At 33.5% G+C, this 20,698-nt stretch overlaps 8 protein-coding genes across 11 annotated transcripts; 5 read left to right on the top strand and 3 right to left on the bottom strand.

Moving 5' to 3' along the window:
* The first annotated feature begins 154 nt into the window (after positions 1-154).
* LOC123316521 lies at positions 155-648 on the top strand. The gene is made up of 2 exons (XM_044902635.1): positions 155-273; positions 330-648. Exon 2 carries the CDS (start codon positions 356-358, stop codon positions 566-568), a length of 213 nt encoding a protein of 70 aa, XP_044758570.1. The 5' UTR covers positions 155-273; positions 330-355; the 3' UTR covers positions 569-648.
* Positions 649-863: 215 nt separating this feature from the next.
* Positions 864-4,044, bottom strand: LOC123316512 (DNA ligase 3). The gene has a single exon (XM_044902621.1). The coding sequence runs from the start codon at positions 3,949-3,951 to the stop codon at positions 1,189-1,191; it is 2,763 nt and encodes a 920-aa protein (XP_044758556.1). The 5' UTR covers positions 3,952-4,044; the 3' UTR covers positions 864-1,188.
* Positions 4,045-4,139: 95 nt separating this feature from the next.
* LOC123316520 (nucleoside diphosphate kinase 6) lies at positions 4,140-4,901 on the top strand. 2 transcript variants are annotated; one of them, XM_044902634.1, is made up of 3 exons: positions 4,140-4,415; positions 4,468-4,628; positions 4,677-4,901. In XM_044902634.1, the coding sequence occupies exons 1-3, from the start codon at positions 4,201-4,203 to the stop codon at positions 4,733-4,735; spliced, it is 435 nt and encodes a 144-aa protein (XP_044758569.1). In that variant the 5' UTR covers positions 4,140-4,200; the 3' UTR covers positions 4,736-4,901. The 2 variants fall into 2 exon arrangements, with proteins under 2 accessions (XP_044758569.1, XP_044758568.1); XM_044902633.1 differs by having other exon boundaries at positions 4,141-4,415; positions 4,690-4,901.
* On the bottom strand, positions 4,893-6,323 carry LOC123316518. 2 transcript variants are annotated; one of them, XM_044902630.1, is made up of 4 exons: positions 6,161-6,323; positions 5,647-6,101; positions 5,258-5,509; positions 4,893-5,199 (listed from the first exon to the last, which is right to left on the bottom strand). In XM_044902630.1, the coding sequence occupies exons 1-4, from the start codon at positions 6,211-6,213 to the stop codon at positions 5,039-5,041; spliced, it is 921 nt and encodes a 306-aa protein (XP_044758565.1). In that variant the 5' UTR covers positions 6,214-6,323; the 3' UTR covers positions 4,893-5,038. The 2 variants fall into 2 exon arrangements, with proteins under 2 accessions (XP_044758565.1, XP_044758564.1); XM_044902629.1 differs by having other exon boundaries at positions 5,647-6,114; positions 6,161-6,322.
* Positions 6,324-6,424: 101 nt separating this feature from the next.
* LOC123316514 (general transcription factor 3C polypeptide 3) lies at positions 6,425-9,628 on the top strand. The gene is made up of 5 exons (XM_044902624.1): positions 6,425-6,641; positions 6,786-6,955; positions 7,048-7,315; positions 7,689-8,819; positions 8,896-9,628. The coding sequence occupies exons 1-5, from the start codon at positions 6,554-6,556 to the stop codon at positions 9,561-9,563; spliced, it is 2,325 nt and encodes a 774-aa protein (XP_044758559.1). The 5' UTR covers positions 6,425-6,553; the 3' UTR covers positions 9,564-9,628.
* Positions 9,629-10,081: 453 nt separating this feature from the next.
* Positions 10,082-13,425, top strand: LOC123316519 (nuclear distribution protein nudE-like 1). Of its 2 annotated transcripts, XR_006538089.1 has the most exons (9): positions 10,082-10,220; positions 10,463-10,566; positions 10,621-10,774; positions 10,831-11,104; positions 11,163-11,294; positions 11,882-11,973; positions 12,107-12,195; positions 12,583-12,635; positions 12,691-12,822. XR_006538089.1 is itself a non-coding variant. In XM_044902632.1 (8 exons), the coding sequence occupies exons 2-8, from the start codon at positions 10,481-10,483 to the stop codon at positions 12,752-12,754; spliced, it is 855 nt and encodes a 284-aa protein (XP_044758567.1). In that variant the 5' UTR covers positions 10,082-10,220; positions 10,463-10,480; the 3' UTR covers positions 12,755-13,425. The 2 variants fall into 2 exon arrangements, 1 of the variants encoding a protein (XP_044758567.1); XM_044902632.1 differs by lacking the exon at positions 12,107-12,195 and having other exon boundaries at positions 12,691-13,425.
* Positions 13,426-13,841: 416 nt separating this feature from the next.
* On the bottom strand, positions 13,842-15,824 carry LOC123316516 (phosphatidylinositol N-acetylglucosaminyltransferase subunit Q). Its single transcript, XM_044902627.1, has 6 exons — positions 15,309-15,824; positions 15,027-15,257; positions 14,689-14,969; positions 14,445-14,637; positions 14,280-14,394; positions 13,842-14,228 (listed from the first exon to the last, which is right to left on the bottom strand). The coding sequence occupies exons 1-6, from the start codon at positions 15,777-15,779 to the stop codon at positions 14,047-14,049; spliced, it is 1,473 nt and encodes a 490-aa protein (XP_044758562.1). The 5' UTR covers positions 15,780-15,824; the 3' UTR covers positions 13,842-14,046.
* Positions 15,825-15,926: 102 nt separating this feature from the next.
* LOC123316513 (H(+)/Cl(-) exchange transporter 7) lies at positions 15,927-20,685 on the top strand. The gene is made up of 14 exons (XM_044902622.1): positions 15,927-16,150; positions 16,204-16,356; positions 16,406-16,604; positions 16,683-16,936; positions 17,067-17,244; positions 17,315-17,606; positions 17,877-18,015; positions 18,128-18,391; positions 18,638-18,817; positions 18,871-19,080; positions 19,939-20,097; positions 20,179-20,262; positions 20,373-20,453; positions 20,502-20,685. The coding sequence occupies exons 1-14, from the start codon at positions 16,079-16,081 to the stop codon at positions 20,601-20,603; spliced, it is 2,367 nt and encodes a 788-aa protein (XP_044758557.1). The 5' UTR covers positions 15,927-16,078; the 3' UTR covers positions 20,604-20,685.
* Positions 20,686-20,698: the final 13 nt, after the last annotated feature.

The following is a 20,698-nucleotide window of genomic DNA, read 5'->3' as shown; positions in this document are numbered from 1 at the left end:
AGTAACAACTTGTTACTCTTTGATCTAACCACAGATAATAAATTTCTTTGTTTAGTTCAATGGTCTTTACTGAATAAGTTTAGAAAACATATATCTATGATCAGATTACAGGCCACAGAATGCAAAGATGTATTCTGTGACAATAGCAGAAAACACCGTGACAATTATTTATTCTATGAATCGAAGGTTAGGTAACTTGACTCTTGACTCGGATCAGAAGTTTCAAAAAAACCTTTTTTAATTAACACAGGAGGAAAAGTTATCCTCAAGAAGGTGATGATGTTTATAATAATATCGATCCAAAGAAAAATCAATATATTTTTTTTCAGGTCAGTTCTTGAAATAGCTTTACATAATGTGGTTCGAAATACTGCCCAGTATGGGCATAGTGTTTGCCTGTATGAGCTTGCCTCATGCGAGTCTTTATGTACTGAATCAATTATTCCATGGGAATCATTTTCGAAGGTCTCTGGATACCACTGAACTCGCCAAGCAGTATCTTAGAGATGAGCGATTAACAGGAGATGCATATAAATTAAGCGGATTAGAAGCTATTCCTGATGCTTGAATAGTTTATCAGACAACGTAGTTGAGCAAAATTGTCCTACATAATTTGAGAATGATTGTGAAATAGAGAAGTCAAGTGAGCTTTTTTATTTGTGTTATTTAGATGCTCCATTTCCAGAATCAGTTCTATCATGCTCATAGGAGGATTACTACAAATAATTTATTTTTCTCTTCATGGGTTTTTTGTTTGATAAGCCAATTCAAATTTTAGCGACTGATGGCCACTAAAATGTCATGGGTACATTATATAGGGCGCTAATCAAATCACTTAAAACTGGAGTTGATAATCAACTGAAAAAGTTAGAATATGCTATATTGAAACTCAACAAATTTTATAACAATAATGAAAACAAATATATAAGATGTTGCGAAATAACCTTTGATGGTTTTTAATCTAGAATTCTGGACTTTGTTACACTCTGCTTATAACTTGAGTAACGATATATTGCCAATAATTGAATTCAATACTTGGCTTATAGAAGAGCTCTTGATAATTCATGTGAGAATTGAATGTCTTTATTTCAGTTTCATGTCGTCTTACGTAGGACTGGAATCGGAAATATAAGTAGTTTAATCCTTTTCCATGTTGTTTAACACACACAACAAACTACTCAACTTTTATCAAAGATCGGGTCTCCATTTAACAGAATATAATCGATAATCTTGTAAGCAATTTTCTCTGACGGTATCATCAATCCAACTGAATAAAACATGTTTTGCCTCTGTAGGATAACTCCTATTGATGTCTTTGACAAATCTGTTCATGTGTAAAACATGGGTTGCCTTATGGCTCTCGTTCGACTTCAATAACACTCCACCATACCATGAAAAATTTTTATCCCAATTTTTGAATAGATTCTCAACTTCTTCCTCCAAGTATAGCCTTACTCCTTGGAAATATGGTGAACAGTTATTTTCTTCTTTATCTTTTCTGATGTTTCGATCAGTTTTTTGTTTCTTTTTTATTTCGGGACTTTCCTCATGTTTTCTTTTTTTAGGGGACTCTTTAAAAACTGTGTTATTTGTGGAATTTAAATTTCCCTCTTCAGTTTTTCGTTTCTTTTTTGCTTCTGATCTATCTTTGTGTTTTTTTTTATTATTTAATTCTTTGCTACTACTGTTACTCCTTGAACTTCGATCACTCTCCGTTGTGTTGTTCAAGTCATCAGTTGATTTTTCTAATGGTTCAAAACCATGGATACTGCTACTTTCATCACCTTTCAGTAGGAGTGTTACATCAGTGTGTTCCTTGGATTTCTCATATAATTTCTTTAGCTCTTGCAGAGACGTGGCAGTTTTCCAATCCTTATCGTCTCTCATTTTTGTGATTCTCGGGAATCGGATAGATATACCGTCTGCTGTATGTACTTCGTGCTGAGTAAATTCAGCACCTGTTATCTCCCATACTGGTTGTTTCATGGGATCTTTAGCAACGAAATCTGGTACCATTGGTCGATTGCATACAAGCCAATCGGGAACCTTAGAAGGATTTGAACTGATTTTAATCATATCTAATTTATTTTGCAAATCATCCAGAGTTTTATCATCGAGCCCTGTATGTACTTTGGTGACTGTGTAAAATTTTCCTCTTTTTTCATCGTAACAGCCCATCAAAAAAACTGACATTTTGCCACCTTTTTTTCCTGTCCCATACCAAGCCCCAAGTACAATTAAATCTGCAGTATCTGCCATTGCTCCATCGAAGAGGTAGTCTTTCTTCACTTTTAACCAATGTCTCTTACCAGGTTCATAAATACTTTTCAAATCCTTCAAAACTAAACCTTCCAAACCCAATTTGAAAACTTTTATCATCATTTCCTTCAATTCCGATGGTTTCTTCACAATTTTACTCTCAGAAAACACAATATGATTCTTAACTTCGGTCATATTCTCACGAAGTATTTTTTTCCTATAATCAATAGGTCTTTTTGTTAAATCTTCACCATTATAATAGAGGCAATCGAAAATATATAAGCAAACACTAGCATTTTCATATTCATCCCGTTTGTGTTTACCTAAACTACCAAATGGCAATGGTGCTTGCGTTTCTATGTCAATCATTAATATTTCACTGTCTAATATTAAATCATTACCCGAAACAAACGCTTTAGGAATGTAATCTTTGAAGTGTGCTATTTTATGTTGCATTACAGGTTTCAAACTTCTTGAGAAATATTTGAATTCTGAGCCTTTCTTGTGAACTTGAACCCTTTCCCCGTCATATTTTATCTCAGAATACATTCCATTGGGACACTTGTCCATTGCCATTTCAACAGATTTACAAGCTTCGGCTAACATAGGTAAAACAGGGGTCATGACATTAATATTGGCCGAAACTCCTTTCGTGGCATTCAAGGGTTTTCCTTCATTTGATAAACATTTTTCCAAGACAGCTCCTAAATCTCTTGATGACTGATAAGCTGTGTACGCATCAGGATGTACCCCTTCTAGAATATGTTTGGCACCAGCATTCATTCTCAAATCATGCTTTATTAGCCGTATTATTATTTTTAAATCATTTGAAGTGCAACTTTTTAAAATGCTGAGAAAATGTGCTATCTGTTCTTCTTCTTTAGTTAGTTTGCTGAGCTCTTCTAAGAATACATCAACCTCTTCCACTGTTAGATTACTCTTCTTTGCAGGTCTAATAGCGGAACTTGCCTCATAGAATTGCTGAATAGTTTCACCAATATCTCCTTGTTCCAAATGCTCAAGCATACTGGTTTGATTTGTTTTGAAAAGTCGACTAAATATTTTCACTAACTGTTTACTCTGTAGGTTATAAATACGTTTCAGTACTCCGGGTAAAAGAAGTCTACACCATAAATGAATATCCCCATGAAAGCCATTTCCATCGGTTCCTTTTTTAAATAGATTACTTACTATTTCAGTCTTCTCTAAATAGCCATTTACATTAGTAATTTGTGCAACTAGTCTTCTAAAATCCTTGAACGGATAAGGCCTTGTTTGTGGAACTGCAATCAAAGATACATTTGATACTTCTGAATTTTTCTTTTCTACTGGTTTTGGCTTTTTTGGAATATCCACTTTGGCACCATATTTTTCCCTAATATCTCTGTTAGAGGTTTCTATTCTCTTTAATAAGATGTCTTGTGCATCTGATGGCAACGTATCAAAACCATCAATATCATCACTCGATTCAATTCTTTTAGTTGTAGGTCTCTGCTTAAGAAAAACCTCGAATAAACATTCTACATGATGCCAATTTTTCATTTTTCCCTCACCAAAGGGATTATGCACCAATTTTGCTATTCGAACTTCATCTTTCTGGCATTTTTGTTTACATTTCTTGCAAGTTGCTCGACCCTGTTTTGCTATCTCCACGCAGAACTCTTTCTCTGTAGAATCTTCTGATTGGGACATTTGGATATATTTTGAATAATTTATAATAATAATAAATACATAAATAAATCAGTGTTATTTGAATCTCATCCACAGAATATCAATCTTTTCTAGGTTAATCTGGTCATAGAAAATATGGAAAAACATCGATATCAAAGCAAAGAGTATCTATATCGTTATCAAAGATATAGTCGATATGTAGAATGTAGCATTACCCATCCCTAACCAAGGAACAGCTGATTATTGAAAAAACATGCCGATCTCCTGAGCATGATGAAAAATTTAGAATTAACATTAGCAATTATAAAGCCTCATCTCGTAAAAAATCCAGTTGCTCTCAATGCCGTGCGGAAGAAAATTTTGGATGCCAACTTCAAGGTTGTGAAATCAAAACGTCGTAAACTTACCTTAGATAATGCTGAAATTTTCTATCAGGAACACGCTAATAAGTTTTTCTATAACAGGCTTGTAACTTCAATGACGAGGTTTGTTCAAAGAGTGTGTCGTGAATGAAATTTACTTGTACACTAATTTTAGTGGACCGTCTGAAACTTATGTTTTAGCTAGAGAAAATGCTATTCAGCATTGGAGACAGTTAATGGGGCCTACTAAGGTGTATAAAGCTCAGTTTGATCAGCCATATAGCATAAGAGGGCAATTTGGCTTATCAGATACCAGAAATGCAGCCCACGGTGCTGGTAGGTTGATGAATAGAAATTTAGTTTTTCTATTTCTTCATATTTAAGCTTGTCATTACAGATTCCCCAAAATCGGTGGAAAGAGAAATTGGCATACTCTTTCCTGAATTCAATATTGATATGTGGTTCAATAATGACAGGAAATATTATGAGAATGATGATCTAGTCTTTGATGACGAAAATTTTGTTCACCGAGTAATTCACTAATTGGTAATTTTTCTACCAGGTATACTGACCTTAAACTGTCAGATAATAAAAATTCAATTTCTGCAATTTTTGTTTAATTTGCACTTCCAATTGGAGCGGCCAATTGACAAAATGACTAGAATTTTTATACAACAATGACATGTAAAATGATTCTGATTTTATAAAATAAGTTATTACTAAAAAACAATGATCACAGATGATAATTATGCGTTGATTTTAACAAAAACCTTAGGCCTTTGAAAAACTTTAATGCCCTCATCAATTTTCTTTAATTCTTCTTCAATTTCCATTTTCCTCTTTTTCATTTTTAATGTATCACTTCTAACTGGAAGGGAGTTCAGTTCTTGTACTCTATCTGCATAACCTACAAATCACAATTGATGTACTTGAAAAAACATCTTAGAATAAGAAAATGAGCTTACTTTGCCTTAATACACGCAAAGTTTCTTTGCGTTCTTCTTCAGGCAATAAAATATGTCCAGGAGGACAGTCTGGCTCTGCTTCCACAGTCTTCTCAAGTTCTTTTCTTTCCTTTAAATATTTCGGAACAACTCCTTTCTGATAATTTGGCGGGGGTTGATAAGAATTTCTTACTGAATCGTTCTTAACAATCTTTGGTTTGATATTAGTCATATTTGCTTTTACAAAATTATGTTCAGTTTTATCACACAAACCTAAAACACCATAAATAAACACTCATAACACCTCTGGCAATTCTTTAAAACAAAACCCCCAAAAGTTTAGTTTTGAAGTAAAATAGGTAGCATTATTCGAGAAAAAAAATATCAAAATACAATTCTCATTTCCTAACCTAAATTATCTGCTGCTTCATACAATTCATCCACAGAGGTAATATTATCTCCTTGCTCTCCATTAATTTTTTTCAGTTCTTTTCTAGGGGACCTTCTGATACCAGCACTAGGATATTTGATAACGCCAGTTTCGTATAATTTAGTAACATCATCCAGTCTTTCTGTCTGTATACCTCGACTTAGGAACCTCTGTTTTTCCACCTGAATTTTACTTATTGTATCCTTATTTCTTTGATCTAATTTATAATTTGTTGTTGGACGCTGTGGGTCTGTCCCAGTTTTTGAATTAATTCTTGTTTTACCTTGGGGAACAGCATTAGAGGTTCCACTTCCTTTCGATGGAACGTTTTTAAATTTATCATCTTTTCTTTTTCTCTGAAGATCGGGATCGGATAGAGGAACCAGACCTTGCATTTGTTTAATACGACTGACGTTTTCTTTGATGAAATTTCGCCTGTAAGTTGGTTCTATGGAAATTATAAGATGTTTGTTCATTACCATTGGAATACTTACTGGGTTCTGGAAACACGCCCTTCAAAGTAGATGTGATCATTTTTCTTTCGCATCCAATTTCAATAGAACAACCAAAATTTTAAATTGAATTATCTACTGTCCTTTTTACTTAAACATGAAATGTCATCGATACGGCACGAAATTTGAAAATGTTTACATTAGTGATTAGGTAATGCCAACTTGAAACTGGGGAATTCTGATTAGAAATGTAAAGTTCTGTGCTGCAGATTTGTCATTGTGACTTTGATATGTGTTCTATGCTTTTTAACCTCCTGAACAATAATAAATATTTAAAAACAGAGTTGGAGATAAATATGATCCAAGTAAATACATAAAATAAGCAAAAGCATAACAATTGGATTTTTCTTGTTGAAATATTGTACGGAGCAAAAGATGGAGGAATCATTAACGGAATCATCCGATAAAATAAATTCAGAAAATTATGATAGTGACGAATTTTTCGAAGACGATTATGAAATAGGCAAGTATTTCATCTTTTGCTGAAAGGGAGGTTTAATTAACTCAAGATTTAATGTCAGAACTGAATGAAATCTTTTAAAAATGCATTGTTAGATGTTTATTCTACATTTGTACTATCTAATCGATAGGTTCTGTCTTTTTGCAGATGATGATTATGAACAATCTACCAGTTCCCAGGATAAGAAAGAAGAGAAGAAAGAATGTGTTGGACGCAATTCTTCCAAATTAACCCCTCAATTGAAAGGTTTAATGGGGGAAGCCAATTTGAGGTTTGCTAAAGGTGAAATCGAAACTGCAGAACAAATGTGCCTTGAGGTGAATAGAAACAAATATTTTTACATGAATTATGTGTTCTCGTTTGGTCCAGTTACCTTCTTGCAATGCTAAAATTTCCTATTTTAATTTAGGTCATTCGACAACAACCCAAAGCTTGGGAGCCATATTTAACTCTTTCACAAATTTATGAAAGCAAAGATTCTTCCAAATGTAAGGGGTACTTGACAATCGCAACTTACTTGAATCCAAGCAACACTTCGACATGGTGCAGACTAGCAGAAATGGCTTTAGAAGAGGGGAATAAAAGGGAAGCTATAGGTTTTTACAGCAAGAGTTTGGTTTATGATAAGAAGAATTTGGAGGTGCATTATAAAAGACTTGAACTGGCAAAAGAACTGGGTGAGTTTGGTAACATTTTCATTGAACTATCAATTATTTGATTTTTCTCAATATATTCCAGAAAATTGATGGTGTATTATTGAGGCGTTAGAATTTTAGTATCATTTTTTCGAAATAATTTGTCATCAAGTAAGCAATGAAATTTGAAAGGATGATATTCTGTGCTCTAAATTTTTCTGGCTCTATGGTAACCAGAGACAACCAATAATTTGGTTCATTCTGCGAATTGTTTTGTGGTACAAGCTAACCGCCACTTATAAATACAGAATATCGGTCATCAAAATTTCAAATTCTACTTAACGATGAATTTTTCTCTCTATTTTCTATTAATTTCAAAATAAAGGAGGAAATTTTGCATGTTGTCAATTTTCAGGGTCACAGAGGTTAATAATTAGGTTTCAAGAATTCTTATTAGCCCATATTCCTGAAGATAGACATGAAGAGATAATAGAAAGAGCGTCCAATATAACGAAAATTTATCACAATCAAAAGAAATACCTGAAAGCGTTAAATGTTCTTCGAATACCTTTCAAAAGGGTACCGCAATATGTTACATTACATCATTTGAACATGATGTTGGAGCTGCTGCTTCTCACAGATAAATATGCTGAATGTTTAGATATTTTTGTTGATTTCTGTAATTTCAACTTTGAAATCGTTGTAGAACAAGATGAATCGATCACTATAAATGATTATACGATGCCGAATGATATATCAATTGATTTGAAAACGAAATTTGTAGTTTGTGCTATAAAATTGAATTGTTTTGACGTTGCAAATAAAATTATCGATAAAATTGTGGAGGAAGAAGATGTTGAAATAGTTGGAGATTTGTATTTGGACATTTGCGAAGCTCTCATAGCTAAAAATAAGTATGACGTGGCCCTCAAACTTTTCATTCCTTTGAAAAAAAGCAAAAACTATTCTTTAGCTGCAGTGTGGTTGAAATATTCCGAGTGTTTAGCGGCTTGCGGAATGAAAGAGCAAGCCATAGAAGGATATTACAATGTTATAACACTTGCTCCTCAGCACATCGAAGTACTCCATCCATTGGCCGAATTGCTTCTTGAAATGAAAAAGGAGGAAGAAGCGCTCCAGGTTATGTCTTATCAGGCCACAGATAGACTGAATGTTGGAGTATTGATATCCCGTATGAAACTCTTGAAGCAAATCGGACATTTGGAGGAATTCTGGAATTGTCTGGAGTTACTTCTGTCCCGACATTGCATTGTATTCAGACATATATCAGAGATTAAGCATGTTTTGACGCCAGGAAAAACTATAGATAAGGTTCAAAGGGTGCAAAAGATAAGGGAATTCATAAGTGATACAGCTAAAGTGATACCGAATGCGGATACCAATTGTGTGATGGAGCCTGAAGTAGAAGAGGAGATTTCTTTATTGAAGGAATCCATTCAATTCGCAATGGACAATAGGGATTACGCAAATATGGAAAAATTTGTCATGATGGCACTATCTTCCAAGAAATTTGAGAAATATTATGGTGAGATTAATGGAATGAAAAATTTGAATATTTTCAATTCAACAAATAGTGTTTAAATTTTTTTTTTATTTTTCAGAGGATCTTGCCCATATGGGTATACTAGCTTGTCTTTACAATGGGGATCATTATCATGGCTATTATTTAGCCCGGGACTTTGTGATCAAGTACCCCAATAACAACTATTTCTGGAACCTGTTCAATTTATTCACAGCTCAAAGTGATTCAAGAATGCACAAATTCATTTACCGATTTCAACAAAAACCACTGGCAAATGAGGCTTGCGATATATTAGAAGCAAATGCCGATTTTTTCTTTGGGAATTACCATTCGGCCTTGAAGTATTTTATGAGGGAGTTCCGATTGACCAAATCACCCTATATTAGCTTCATTTTGGGAATTATATTACTGCATTTAGGGACTATCAAGAAGAACACTCCGCAAGAAGTTAAAATGCAACTGACAGAGACAACAACATACCTTTTTTTATTTTATAAAGCCTATCGGAGTAAAATGGCGGAGCAAGAGATATTCTTCAATTTGGGAAGAATGTACAGTCAATTGGGGATCACATATTTGGCTGTGGAATATTTCAAGAAAGTATTAGAAGTTGAAAATGAATTGTTGGAACAAAATCCTGATATTTTATGTTTGAGATACGAAGCGGCCTATAATCTTCATTTAATTTACCAGAAAACCAACAAAAATCAAGCAAGAAATATTTTGATCAAGTACTTGACTATCTGAAATTGAATATTGTTCATAATGTAAATATGTATATTATTTTTCTACGATTAAAATTTTTAACCTGAGATCTCCTTTATTTCGTCTGTTTGAATTTTTCATTTTGAACATAGATAAACACTTTTTTTTTTTTGAATCCATGAAGTAAATAAATAATCATTTCAAAAAGCGTCACGAACGGTCGATCAGTCGTGCCAACTGTATCCACCTTTGTTGGAATTCGCACAAAACCAGTTTGTGTTGTCAACACTTATGTTTTTATCAGCAAGAACTAGGATTTTTTGACGTTGGTAACAATGCTGACCACAGAAAACCAATATACTGCTGTTCTGTGCTGCTGACATCATGCCATCACAGAACAAATATACATGCCATATTCAAAATTGCCACACCAAATGTATTACATTTTATGATTTATAAGCACTTTGATATCAATATTCAGATATGAGGAGCCTACCCTTAATTTTATTCAAGCTGATTTCTCTGTAACTTGAATCTCAATAAAGCAGTCGTTTCTGGGAAAAAGAATAAAACTATTGTCATCTGTGTTCTGTAGTTTCATTACAAAGAAATGAAAAAATGTCTACCAGCGTAATGTTTCCGTGACAGATTTGAGTTTACATATTTTGTGTAGTGTCTATTTTGAAAATATTACCATAGGTTCGTGTGTTTTATTTTCCATACTTAATATCGTATTGATTTCCTCCGTTTTCCGTACCTGGTACCCTTTTGTGTCTTGTTCATTCAGATTGTACCTTTTAAATGCCTTTTATTCTTTTGTCGTATGACTAATGTATGGTTTATTATGACTTATGACAGTTTTTTCATAATTCCGTCGTTTGATAACATCTAAACTTCCACATTCAGCAAATACTGGAAATGTAATAATCGCTCTATTTCAGAATTAATCCGTATCAAAAATGGATCTGGACGACAATATTACATTTGAAAACAAGGATGATGAAATAAAATATTGGAAGGAAAAAGCTTATTCCCTCAATGAAGAGTAAGTTCTCATAATGTGTGATGATACTTTTTCATTATATTTATTTCTTTAAAGGTTGCAGAATGTAAAACAAGAAGCAGAAGAATTCGAAACTGAATCTAAACAGCTAGAGAAGGAATATGATATTGCTTTGAATCAAAATGAGAGAATGATAAAGGAATTAAATTTAGCGAATAGCAAAGCTCAATTAGAAATAGAGTCATTAAGAGTAATGCCTTATTATTTATTCATATTTAACTTAATAATTCTTGAAAATTCTTTCAGGCAAAACTTGATTCTAGTTATAAGGAAAACAATCGATTGGAAACACAAGTTGAAGATTTAACAAAGGTGAAAATGGAACTCAATACTTATATCAGATCGTTAGAACAAAAAAATGATGACTTGGAGAGGGCTAGAAGGATTGTCGAAGAAAGTATACATGGTATTGAGTCTGCTTTAAACACAGCTATCGAAAGAAATGCTATACTAGAGTCTGAAATTGATGAGAAAGAAAATCTCAAAGAGAAATTACAGAGGCTTGTTGATGAAACAAGAGGTAATTTTATTGATATTTGAACGATTTGGTATCATACTGATTCATAATGTGATTTCAGATTTAAAACAAGAGCTGTTGGTGAAGGATCGAGAAAAATTACCAGACAATGACAGAAACTTGAAGGGTTTCAAGTCAGCTGTTGATACAAATAAGTTAAAGGAGACTGAAACACAAACGACACCTATTAAACGTAAGCTAACCAAGGCAATTCGATGTTTAGCAAGTTATTGTTCTCCGAGTAAATAAGTAATCCGTCCTATCAAGATATTCGAATCATTCATAGTTAAAGACTCACGATGAATAGATAATATATATTGAACTTAAGTGCACTTAATAGGTTAATAATTAAGATGACGTTCTTTGAGGTATAGAATTGAAAATATTCATCGAATGATATTTATTTATTTATTTATTTATTGAAGGATATTCAATTATTACTTGATTATTGAAGGAAGACTGAAATGTAATTAATTTCTGATTTTATTCAGACTGATCCTCTTAGCCCCTATCTGAATTTGTTATTTTCTAAGTGTCAGTATTATGAAAGTAGTTCCTATTTTTATATCAACAAGACTCATTGTCAGTTAGTTAATGCATATGAATTTTCCAAATGATTCATGTCGATATAGTTATGTCATTTTATGTTAATAAATATAATTTCTCAAAATTGTGTTTCAATTTCATTTTATTTTGTCGTTTTTTGTTTGTGAGAGTCTTGTTCGAACTACGAAGTTATTCAATGTTGTTGAAGTTTCTAAAGGCAGTTAATTTTTATAGGGGATCCCAATCAAAAGTTAATTTCACCGCTGACCCCTGGATCTCGAGTAATGGCCATAAACTTGGTGGGGGATCTTATTAGAAAAATAGGAGTGAGTAATCTTGACGATTTTCAATTTTAGATTGTAAGGAAAAGTAGCCTTTGATGTTAGATTAGTATTGGCTTCGTTGTTAGTTTACTGTAGTTTTACTTTATTGCATGTTTGTGTTGATTGATGTTTGCAGCTATCGCGATATCTATGTGTCCAGTGTGGAAGATATAAATGTACAGAATGTTTGATACAGGCCGACTCTTGTGGACCAAGAACATAGAGGTTGGTCCGATAACATGACACATTCAGCTTGATTAACCAGCATCCGAAGAATTTCATTTTCATACTTTTGTTTTTACAAAAAAATAACACCATTATCAAAGTTTTTCCAGATCAAGTTTTGACTCAAATGAATTTAAAAAGGTTTCAAAAGTATTACTATACCACACAAGTTTTTTGCAAAACTTAAGAATGGTTCATGTTTGTACTTGGCCTTTACATACCAACGTCTGCCTGATCTTTATTTTCCTACTCCGTTCATCGTTTTAGAATTAAAACTTCCATTAAAAAAACGCTAAAGTATAATTGTTGATAAATTCATCTGACTCATAGATCATTGCATGAGATTTTTATAGTTTTTTCAACAATTATCTAGTATTGAATTTTCAGAGTTTGGAGCGGAATTTAGAAATCACCCGAAGTGAATACATAGAAATGAATAAGTAAGTGAAAATTATTTTCGAAATATCGAGCAATGCTTAATTTTTAATTCTTCAGGAAGAAGGCAGCATCTTCAGCGAAAAACAGTCCGACGCCAAGCCTACAACGTTTATCTAAATGAAATAAACCGATGATAGGAAATACTTTAATTGCTTGTTCCTAAGAGACAACTTGATGATGAGATTTTATTTTAGTTTGAAAATTGCCGTATCAAAATAAATTCTATTATAAATAAACAGTGAGTAAACTACAAATTCTGGTCATTTTGTATATAATTATATATTGATCTTTTGCGCTCCGTTAATATTGTTTAATTAAGTTAATTGGAACGATTCAAAATTGTCACTTAACTTGATTATGTCATTGGATGACATAAAAGTAAGTTTGTGCATTGAGAGAATTACGCCTGCGTGGTTAAACTTTCGGAAAGAACTACAATAAAATGGCATCACGATGTATATGTTTATTCAGATAATTTCTCATAGTATATTTGAAAAATGGATGAAGTATCTTCCTCAATTTGCAGATGTATATAAAAACAATTATCAAATCCTTGAATTTTTATAAATATGAATTTCAAATAGATATATTTTTTGTACATATATTTTCTGTATTGCGTATGTTTTTCACAAACAGATTCATCAATTATAGTTTAGTAATTTATTTAGTTCCATAGAAAATAATTGTTATTTTTATGAATAGTTGGTATAAAAAGATAAAACAAATTTTTTTTATGGAAAAATTGTTGCTTTGTACTAATAATTTATTCAGAAATAAAATAAATAACTATTGTATTTTTTGTCATTTCCGAAATGGTAAGACTACAACGAAAATCTAAAATAGATAGCAATTATGGTGATTCTGATGGTAATATTCCAGAAAAATATATTGACAGAACTTTTATGCATATCAGAGTTCAATATACAGCTATAAAATTCCCATCGATTTTTCGTTATAGCCCTGGATCAAATACATACAACGCTTTATGATCCTAGGTAAAAACCTCAAAAAATATTTAATTATTTGGTTACCGAATACTGAAAACCAAATCTAGCTTTTGATTTGTTCAACAAATATAAAGTGGTTCAATTATTTCGAAGAGAAATTTTTTGGTATATTTCAATAAATTTTCTTTTTAAGTACAAAAATCTCAACACGAGTTCAAAAGGTACTAAATCAACAACATTTGGAATAAAATAAATTGTAGGGCAGGTTTTCATTTTTCCCACATCAGCGTATCGGATTACCCAAGAGAAAAACCTATTCAAATATTAGTTAAATATTTAAAAGAATGGCACCTCACAAACTGACCTTTTGAATAAAACTATTTTTTTTACAATTATATACAATAAGAGGTAGATTGAAGGATTATTGAAAAAAAAAACTTTGGAAAAACATCTTCGAATGGAATTATCAAATAAGTATTCCAGTAAACAATTTGTGCACGACTGCTCCCCATTTCAACCCATCGATTGGCTCAATAACATCAGGTTTGAAGATGCCAAGACTTGTACGAAAGGGAAGCGACTTCATTTTAACATTAACGCTCAAATTGTCGTCATTCTCGAACTGCCTAAATTCTAACTCTAAATTTCCTGAAATAACAATTCTTTGATGACCCGATCCATTGAATTTTTGTAACTCACCGGCTAACGTTGAAGAATTTAAAATCCATAGAAGAGTTACATATATTGGAAGGCACCTCAGTAAATATCTCAGTCTGTATAATATTCCATTTACTATCATAAAAACTAAACGTAGCTGGAAAAATATCAGCTAATAGATTAAAAAATTCAGGAAACGCCACTTACCGTTGTGAAAACTACATAATATAAAGTAGTAGTAGGCAGTAAAAAAAGAAGAATCGTGAATCCCAAAGTACCAATGAAAAGCTGATGTTGTGTGTAATGACAAGAATCTACTCTTTCCCTCAGTGGATTGTATTTTCTCCCAATAAACAAACGCCATAAAGAAATAATACTTTTAACTTGAAGTTGAAATAACCTGAAAACATCACCAATCAAGTATGCTTTAAAAAATTTCTTCAGATCTTACTTAGCTGCATACACATAAATACAATACACATGAAATGTTGTCAATGATAATATATCTGAAATTAATGCTAACTGAAATGAAAACCCAAACACGCCAGACTTAATCAAATACTGTAAGTAATTCAGGAGCATTGGATATAATCCCTGAATGAAAAGTTTCCAAAGATTGATGTTATAAAAAAAAAATAATCCAAGTGCATGATTAAATGCATGGTTAAGTTTGAGTCCAATCGGAGAACCCATAAGATAATTCAGCAACTGTTTCAGTGTTACGATAGCAACCTGTAAATTGATATACTGAAATTCTCAACAATTTGCAGTGAAATTTCATGATCTCACCTCTCCGATATCTTCAATAAAAAACAGAACATCTTTTTCGTAATCAATAAAATATTTGATAATATACAAGCCCAGCATTAAATCAAATGCTATGGATACTAATAAATTTATTATCTTAGGTCCATTTTCTCTTCTTATCAGACTTAATAGCAACCATTTTCCAAGCATGCAGCTTTCCCCAAAATAATTTATAGTAGAAGAATATTTTATTATTTTTTTATAGTTAATAATCTGAAAAATAATATGAATATATGGGAATTTACATGGTTATACTTTCATTACATTCAATACCACATCAAGAAATTTAATTATGAACAAAGCTATTAGTTCTTTAAGGCTTTTTGTTCCATTTGTATGTGAAATTACTCGTTTATTTCTGAAGTATGAAATGAGTTCTTGAAAATAAACCCCCAAATCCATCGTATTGGGTTGTATCCTGTGAATCCTACCGAAAACATCTAATTCATAATATACTTTCAATATCTTATCATGGTGTGCATTCGGTAAAGTAACAGAACAGTTTAGAGGATTTATGTGAACCCACTGACCCCCATTAAGGGATTTCAAATCTTTGGCATCTTTCTTACTTATATAACCTATACATCTGGAAGTATCTTTGGTAACTTTATTATTGGTAATGAAAAAAGCTTCGCAGTCTTGAAATTCTTTGGAAAAACCTTCTAATAACCCAGATTTCCGTTTTTCTAAGGAATTGGGGATAAAGATAATTTTTTTCTTTTCAAATTTAGTCATTTCTTCAACATAACCTCAAAAATTCCTACACAGATTTTCAATGTAAACAGAAAAATCTCACAGAAAGAGAAAACTTGTCAATGTTCTTCTTTAATCTATGTACTTAGTTTTAATTTTCAAATTTTTCAAAAAGGTTACTAAACTCAAAACTAGGTTAAAAATATTTATTTCTTAATAACTGATAACAATGGTGAATCATTATATATCCTGATTTCATTATCAAGAATTTCTTGAACTTCCCAACCCAGTGTATAAATAAATATGTGTAGTTATAATATGTAATTTATCATTTAATTGTAATGGATAACATTGATAATAATTTAAATGAAGAATCTTTACAACAAAGAAATACAAACCCTTCAAGATTTACGGTAAGGAGAAGTAAACCCAAAAAACTTGAAGTCTAATGTAATTAACTCCCCAGAACTTGCCATCAATTAATTCTGATGAAAATGCAGAAAACCCGCTCATTCCTCCCGAAGAACAAGTAATAACTTCTTCCGTTAGGAGAAGGGTGCAGGTTACAAAAGAAAAGATTGAAACAGGCTGTCTCAATATTTTATCAGCAAAATATGAGGTATGATCTATCAGTTTTTAGTGAATTATGTTAACTCTTCAGTTTTCAGAGTTTGGACTACGACACATGTGAAAATTACTTGTTTTTAGATGAAGAACGAAAAAAGGGTTTTAAATTTGTTACACGAAAAAGCATATCGAGATGGTTTATATTTTTATTAATCGGAATTATAACTGCTCTTATAGCGTGTGTGATTGATATATCTATAGAAGAATTATCTACTAGGAAATATGCCACACTCAGTGATAGTATCCTTTTTGAAGTTGGTGTAGTTAAGTAATCTAGTTTGATAATAAGTTTGAAATTTTGCCTTATATAATATCTAGGTGTGGACAAGTATGTTATAGAAGGGAAATTATACATTCCTTTCCTGTTATGGGTTGCTCTCAATATTATACCTGTCTTCATTGGTTCCACTTTAGTGTCTTATGTGGAACCAGTTGCAGGAGGCAGTGGAATTCCGCAAGTAAAATGTTATTTAAATGGTGTTAAAATTCCAAGGGTTGTTAGGATAAAAACGTTAATCGTGAAAACTGTTGGAGTTATTCTTTCAGTAGTTGGAGGTTTAGCTGGAGGGAAGGTTAGTCAATCTGAACTAACAAAAACAACCATCTTGAACTACAGAATATCGATAAACAGATTTTTTTGACGGATTTTCATATTTCATCTATTTACCCGCTGGACCATTTTTTTTTTAAATAAATTTTTAGGAAGGACCAATGATACATGCTGGTGCAGTTGTGGCTGCTGGTATATCTCAAGGTAAAAGTAGTACATTCAGGAAAGATTTGGGAATATTCAAGTATTTCAGGGATGACCATGAAAAAAGAGATTTTGTATCTGGCGGAGCAGCTGCAGGAGTCTCAGCTGCTTTTGGCGCACCCGTAGGTAGGCGTTGTCCCATTTCCGTTTCATCCCTTATTCAATTCGAAGTGAAATTCATACGAACATCTTGTAGGCGGTGTGTTATTCAGCCTAGAGGAAGGTACGAGTTTCTGGAACCAAGGACTGACATGGAGAACATTCCTGTCCTCGGTCGTGAGTACTTTCACGCTGAATGTTGTCCTTTCGACTTACCATGGTGTCCCGGGTAACCTAAATTATCCCGGTCTACTCAACCTGGGAAAATTCGAAACTTTCAAATATCAACTTTACGAGTTGCCCATTTTCGTACTGATGGGTGTCCTGGGAGGGTTTTTGGGCGCTTCTTGGAACCATATGAATTACAAACTGGCCGTGTTCAGAATGAGGTAAGGTGCAAACAATAATTTTGTTTCAGTTTTCAAGATTCAATATGAATGTTTCATGAAAAATGGTCCAAGTTATATTCTCATTAAATAACTGAACAGGGCAATATTTTACCTTTGAAAAAAACATGTGCCTTTAAAAATATACTGTATTTTACTCTAATTTATTACTAAAATTGTTATGCTGCAAGTTCGTCAAAGATTAGTTTCAATAAAACCCATTTGTTTTGAATTTTATCGGTTAGCACTGAATATTTTCTATTTTTTGGGTAGATACATCAAAAAGGGTCACTCAAAAGTTATTGAAGCTTGTTTGGTGGCTGCTGTTAGCGCTACTATCGGATTTCTGATGATGTTTTTAATAAATGACTGTAAACCTCTGGGACAAGATCCAACAAAGTATCCTACACAGGCAAGTACATTAAAAGAAATTGAATAACTTTTTATTATTATTATTTATTTTGGTTCAATGATAAAGAGCTACTTCGAGAACCTTTTATATTTATATTAAACGTCATTTGCAGCTCTACTGTGAGGACGGTGAGTACAACGTTCTGGCCAGTATATGGTTTCAAACCCCAGAAGCCTCTGTCAGGTCCCTCTTTCACGATCCACCAAATACCCATAATGCACTATCTCTGGCGAGTTTTGTGTTGGTTTACTACTTCCTCGCTTGCTGGACTTACGGTCTCTCAACATCTATTGGTCTTTTCATCCCGACGCTTCTCACTGGAGCCGCTTGGGGTCGTTTAGTATCGATGGGTTTGACCAACATTTTTCCGGACAGTGTTAGTATGAAATATCTCCATAAAAATTCGTCATGCATGCACACTGTCGTCGAAATGGCAACACTGCCTTGCGTTACTTGGTAGCCTCACCTAAAGTAGACCATAGCCAACTAGAATTTCTACTATCCTACTAATTCTAGTAGGCTATGAGTAGACTTGACTATGTCCACTGCAGAATTTCAAGAACCTGCTCTAAATTTCATTGCTTCCGCTTCTTTCAACTCTTGACTTTTTTTTTCTTGGTAGGCTATCGCTCAACCTGGAAAGTACGCCTTGATTGGGGCGGCCGCCCAACTGGGCGGAGTCGTACGAATGACAATCAGTTTGACTGTGATAATAATGGAAACGACTGGTGATATATCTTTTGCCCTTCCTCTAATCATAACTCTAATCGCTGCCAAATGGACGGGGGACTTCTTCAACGAAGTAAGAAATGTGTCTCGATAACCTCAATATTTCACGTCTTTGTATTTCACCAGGGTATATACGATACGTACATTCAATTGTCGGGGGTTCCGCTGCTACCTTGGGAACCGCCACCGTTGACACACAATATCTATGCGAGTGAGGTTATGTCGCATCCGGTGGTTACCCTGAAATGCGTGGAGAATGTTGGACATATCGTGGAACTGTTACGTTTAACCTCTTATAACGGTTTTCCGGTGGTGGATTCGCCAGTTTCTGATCAGGTGAGTAGCGTGCGTTCAAAAAAATTCGTCGTCAAGCAGGCTATGGAAGCAGGTATGAAATATGAGCGAATCGATCAGCAAACATACATTCTGGAAATTCGATCCGATCACGAGCACTTTATAATGTTTATACCGGGTACAGTGAAAAATCAAAGGTTGTTCAATAAAATGCGCCAACCAGAACTGACGAAATGGACACTAAGCACGACCTCGTGAAGTGAAATGACTTGCTATACGGTATCGGGATGTAATTAATTGTATTTCTCCAGAACTGAAAGAAACACAACCAGGGCGGATCTACTCGAGACTCTTATTCGCTACCCCAAGGGCTACGCCCCATGACTGATGCGAAGAAAAGGTCTATTTTGAGCGCAACTACGGGATTTCAAACGACGAGCGGTATCTCTTATTCTGTACCCCAAGGGCTTACGCACCATGAATGCTAGACAAGAAGAGACTTATATTTCAACACTTATGACGCGGGAACGCGAACAGGGGTATTGACAGGACTTCCTCTTCACTACCCCAAGGGCTTACGCACCATGACTGATAGCGAAGGGAAAAGTCAGACTCGCGAAACAGGGTAAAGTACGGCAAAAGATAACGGAAAGTGATACAGTACAGAAGTGTCAAAGAAGTAACCGGTGTAGGTCTAATAAAGAAACTGAACGGAAAAGACGGAAAGAGATTTACTCTCTGGGTAAATGTCATCATTGTTGACTTTAGGAAGACGAAGTGTGATTCAGTTCAGTCACAGAACCTTCAGAATTCCATAGCCTACTTGAACGATTTTTTTTTTAACTCACTTTATATTAAAATATTGAAAATGCATCGAATTACGACGTGAATTATTTCTAGATGGAAGTTACTACTTATGGTAGAATCAGAGGGCTTATACTCAGAGATCAGTTAATAATTATACTTCTGCACAAGATTTTCAATGAGACTGCAGACTCCTGGGATGAAACGAACTTAGATATTTTCAGGGATCATTACCCAAGATATCCAACTGCGAATGTGAGTGCAAGTATTATATTTTTTCTTCATAGAATGTACTTAATAATTTCAAATCTTGATAGATATAATGTTAAATTATAGGCTCATCTGGTTACTGATCAAGAGAAGACATATAGCGTTGATCTTAGACCATTTATGAACCCCTCTCCGTATACAGTGCTCCATGTAAGTAACAAATCAGTTTATCATAGTTGATTTTTTTGTCATAACTTCACTGTTCATGACTTCATATGAATGAAGTATGCAGAATCACTTTTAGTTTGCTCTTTTCACAGTCTGCGTCCTTGCCGAGAATGTTCAGGTTATTCAGAGCATTGGGTCTGAGGCACTTGCCAATCGTCAATGATACGAATGAAGTAAGTCCAATAAGAAATGTTTTCTTGTTCTGAATCGGATCTTTTCAGGTCATAGGCATGGTCACGAGAAAAGATCTTGCAAGATACAGGGTCTGGCGGCACCAAGGCAGAGTCGGTGTAGAAGAATTGTTGATTTCCAAAGAGATTTAAAGATGATAATATTTATTGAAAGTTATTTTATTTTTTGATTCGAATTATAGTAATATTACTCAATATATATATTTTACTTAAATTGAGTTTCTCTA

This window comes from Coccinella septempunctata, chromosome 7, assembly GCF_907165205.1.
Source record: "Coccinella septempunctata chromosome 7, icCocSept1.1, whole genome shotgun sequence".
In the NCBI taxonomy this organism is placed as follows: Eukaryota; Metazoa; Arthropoda; class Insecta; order Coleoptera; family Coccinellidae; genus Coccinella; species Coccinella septempunctata.
Note: the sequence above shows the minus strand (reverse complement) of the source record. Positions and strands in the feature narration are given on the sequence as shown.

Bases quoted from the DNA above. Each gene is read 5' to 3' on its own strand.
- LOC123316519 (XM_044902632.1), top strand. From the start codon at position 10,481: ATGGATCTGGACGACAATATTACATTTGAAAACAAGGATGATGAAATA. The intron at 10,567-10,620 runs GTAAGTTCTCAT...ATTTCTTTAAAG, and splicing joins GCTTATTCCCTCAATGAAGA to GTTGCAGAATGTAAAACAAG. The intron at 10,775-10,830 runs GTAATGCCTTAT...AAATTCTTTCAG, and splicing joins TAGAAATAGAGTCATTAAGA to GCAAAACTTGATTCTAGTTA.
- LOC123316518 (XM_044902630.1), bottom strand. From the start codon at position 6,213: ATGCGAAAGAAAAATGATCACATCTACTTTGAAGGGCGTGTTTCCAGA. The intron at 6,102-6,160 runs GTAAGTATTCCA...ACCAACTTACAG, and splicing joins GGGCGTGTTTCCAGAACCCA to GCGAAATTTCATCAAAGAAA. The intron at 5,200-5,257 runs GTAAGCTCATTT...TGTGATTTGTAG, and splicing joins TTTGCGTGTATTAAGGCAAA to GTTATGCAGATAGAGTACAA.
- LOC123316520 (XM_044902633.1), top strand. From the start codon at position 4,201: ATGATGAAAAATTTAGAATTAACATTAGCAATTATAAAGCCTCATCTC. The intron at 4,416-4,467 runs GTTTGTTCAAAG...CACTAATTTTAG, and splicing joins CTTGTAACTTCAATGACGAG to TGGACCGTCTGAAACTTATG. The intron at 4,629-4,689 runs GTAGGTTGATGA...TTGTCATTACAG, and splicing joins AAATGCAGCCCACGGTGCTG to ATTCCCCAAAATCGGTGGAA.
- LOC123316512 (XM_044902621.1), bottom strand. From the start codon at position 3,951: ATGTCCCAATCAGAAGATTCTACAGAGAAAGAGTTCTGCGTGGAGATA.
- LOC123316514 (XM_044902624.1), top strand. From the start codon at position 6,554: ATGGAGGAATCATTAACGGAATCATCCGATAAAATAAATTCAGAAAAT. The intron at 7,316-7,688 runs GTGAGTTTGGTA...GTCAATTTTCAG, and splicing joins TGAACTGGCAAAAGAACTGG to GGTCACAGAGGTTAATAATT. The intron at 8,820-8,895 runs GTGAGATTAATG...TTTATTTTTCAG, and splicing joins GAAATTTGAGAAATATTATG to AGGATCTTGCCCATATGGGT.
- LOC123316516 (XM_044902627.1), bottom strand. From the start codon at position 15,779: ATGACTAAATTTGAAAAGAAAAAAATTATCTTTATCCCCAATTCCTTA. The intron at 15,258-15,308 runs GTAATGAAAGTA...ATTATTTTTCAG, and splicing joins TTCTTGATGTGGTATTGAAT to ATTATTAACTATAAAAAAAT. The intron at 14,638-14,688 runs GTAAGATCTGAA...TGATGTTTTCAG, and splicing joins ATTTATGTGTATGCAGCTAA to GTTATTTCAACTTCAAGTTA.
- LOC123316521 (XM_044902635.1), top strand. From the start codon at position 356: ATGTGGTTCGAAATACTGCCCAGTATGGGCATAGTGTTTGCCTGTATG.
- LOC123316513 (XM_044902622.1), top strand. From the start codon at position 16,079: ATGGATAACATTGATAATAATTTAAATGAAGAATCTTTACAACAAAGA. The intron at 16,937-17,066 runs GTTAGTCAATCT...ATAAATTTTTAG, and splicing joins GAGGTTTAGCTGGAGGGAAG to GAAGGACCAATGATACATGC. The intron at 18,818-18,870 runs GTAAGAAATGTG...GTATTTCACCAG, and splicing joins CGGGGGACTTCTTCAACGAA to GGTATATACGATACGTACAT.